The sequence below is a fragment of the Nanorana parkeri genome, unplaced genomic scaffold (genome assembly GCF_000935625.1).
Source record: "Nanorana parkeri isolate BGI_ZX_2015 unplaced genomic scaffold, ASM93562v1 scaffold887, whole genome shotgun sequence".
Classification (NCBI taxonomy): domain Eukaryota; kingdom Metazoa; phylum Chordata; class Amphibia; order Anura; family Dicroglossidae; genus Nanorana; species Nanorana parkeri.
In genome coordinates this window covers 605,281-607,179 of record NW_017307155.1, presented here as the reverse complement: position 1 = coordinate 607,179, position 1,899 = coordinate 605,281, and the positions used below count along the sequence as shown (strand labels likewise).

The following is a 1,899-nucleotide window of genomic DNA, read 5'->3' as shown; positions in this document are numbered from 1 at the left end:
GTGGTGTGTGTGTTGGTTTGTGGTGTTTTGGTGTGGGGGGGGGGGGGGGGGTGCAGACAAAATTTTGCTATGGGGCCCTGAGATTTCTAGTTACCCCCAATGCTCCTATCAGCATGCCCCTTGTTAGCAAATGAGTAATGCAGCACAGAATAGCTCCTGTACTGCTTCCGTCTCCTTGTCCACTTTCATTACAGGTCTCGCCCCCAGCTTTTAACTAAACAGTGAAAGGAGGAGATGTAGAGTAATTAGCTCATCAGTCTGCTGCTACTCTGCCCTCTCCTCCCATGAGCATATGTCTTGCTCTAAAACACACCTGACTGTCTCCTTGTGCTGCTTCTCCTTGTACACTTTCACTTACAACTCTTCTCTCCAACCCCACCTTATAACTGAACAGCGAAAGAAGTAGTGGAGAATGTGCTCACCAATTTGCTGCCACTCTGCTCTCTCCTCCTTTTTGCATGCTCCCTTTAAAAACACACCTGACTGGCTCCTTGTGCTGCTTCTCCTTATCTGAGCTCTGCTGTGCAGAGACTGCAAGAGGCTGATACCCAGTCAATTTCAGGTACTTACATTGTTAACATTAAAACATATATTTGGGGATTGTATTGATGAACTCAGAACTACATTCTTACTGCGGTCCTTTGTATCTGCCTGAAGCTCAGCTTTGACTTGGAGAGTATCCTCACTTCTATGACCCGCATATCTAACTCCTCTGTGCCCATACTACGCTCCTCCAATGGGTTTGAACCCCCCGGTATCAGAAGACAGCCATCTTGATCAATGACTGAGCACTTTGATGAGGTCCAAATAGACAACGTGACAACAGAATCCTCAGTATGGTCCATAAAACGAGGCGGTCCTTACCTTCATACGTCTCGAATATCTGCACCGTATCTCCCACCTGCAGGTTCAGCTCTTCCTCAGATTTACCTTGAAAGTTGTAGAGGGCTGCGGAGGAAATAAAGGAAATATTACTATCGGTCAGATATCCGGAACAGACATCAATCTCATTCACATCCACCAATACCTATGTAGTACGAGGCCCCCCCATGGGTGGCCTAGAAACAGTTCATGGTAACAAAGTAACTGCTGGTGGAGCATTGATGCCAATAGTGTACATGGCCTGGTCTGATCTCAGGTCTCTAGGGGCAGCTCCTATCCAATGGTGTATCTCATGGGTCCCCGAAGTAATCCAAAAGAACATATAACAAGTGAAAGCCTAAGGAGTATCCCATAGGTCCTTGAAGTAATTCCAAAGAAGACTTAAAGAGCAGGAGCCTAAGGGGTACCCCATGGGTCCCCAAAGTATTCCAAAATAAAGTGTGATGAATGAGAACCTAATTTTTTGGGGATTACCTTCCATTGGCATCCTTTGGAAAATGGATTGCAACGGATCTGGTGTGAATGGGGCCTAAGTGTATCCCATGGGTCCCCAAAATAATCCAAAAGAACCAGTGAAGAGTGAGAGCCTAAGGGGTAACCCCATGGGTCCCCAAAGTAATCCAAAAGAACGTATAAAAAGTGAGAGCCTAAGGGGTATGCCATAGGTCTTTGAAGTAATCCAAAAGAACGTGTGGAAAGTGAGAGCCTAAGGGCTATCCCATGGGTCCCCAAAGTATTCCAAAAGAACATGTGATAAATGATAGCCTAATTTTTGGGGGGTAACCTTCCTTTGGCATCTGTTGAAAAATGGATCTCAAAAGATCTGGCGTGAATGGGGCCTAAGGGTATCCCATGGATCCCTAAAGTCAAAAGAACATCTGACGAGGGAGAGCCTAAGGGGTATTCCATGGGTCTCCAAAGTAATCCAAAAGAACATGTAGAAAGTGAGAGAGCCTAAAGGGTATCCCATTGTAATGACTAAATGTAGAGAAAAAAAAAACTACCAGCTCGGCACTC

At 45.7% G+C, this 1,899-nt stretch overlaps 1 protein-coding gene across 1 annotated transcript in view; it reads right to left on the bottom strand.

Moving 5' to 3' along the window:
- The window catches only part of DOCK5 (dedicator of cytokinesis 5), a 105,358-nt gene that overhangs the window by 93,362 nt on the left and 10,097 nt on the right, over positions 1 to 1,899 (bottom strand). Inside the window, exon 2 of the mRNA XM_018565790.1 lies at positions 865 to 948. Within this exon, the coding sequence (XP_018421292.1) occupies positions 865 to 948 (84 nt within the window). The remainder of the gene's footprint in view (positions 1 to 864; positions 949 to 1,899) is intronic.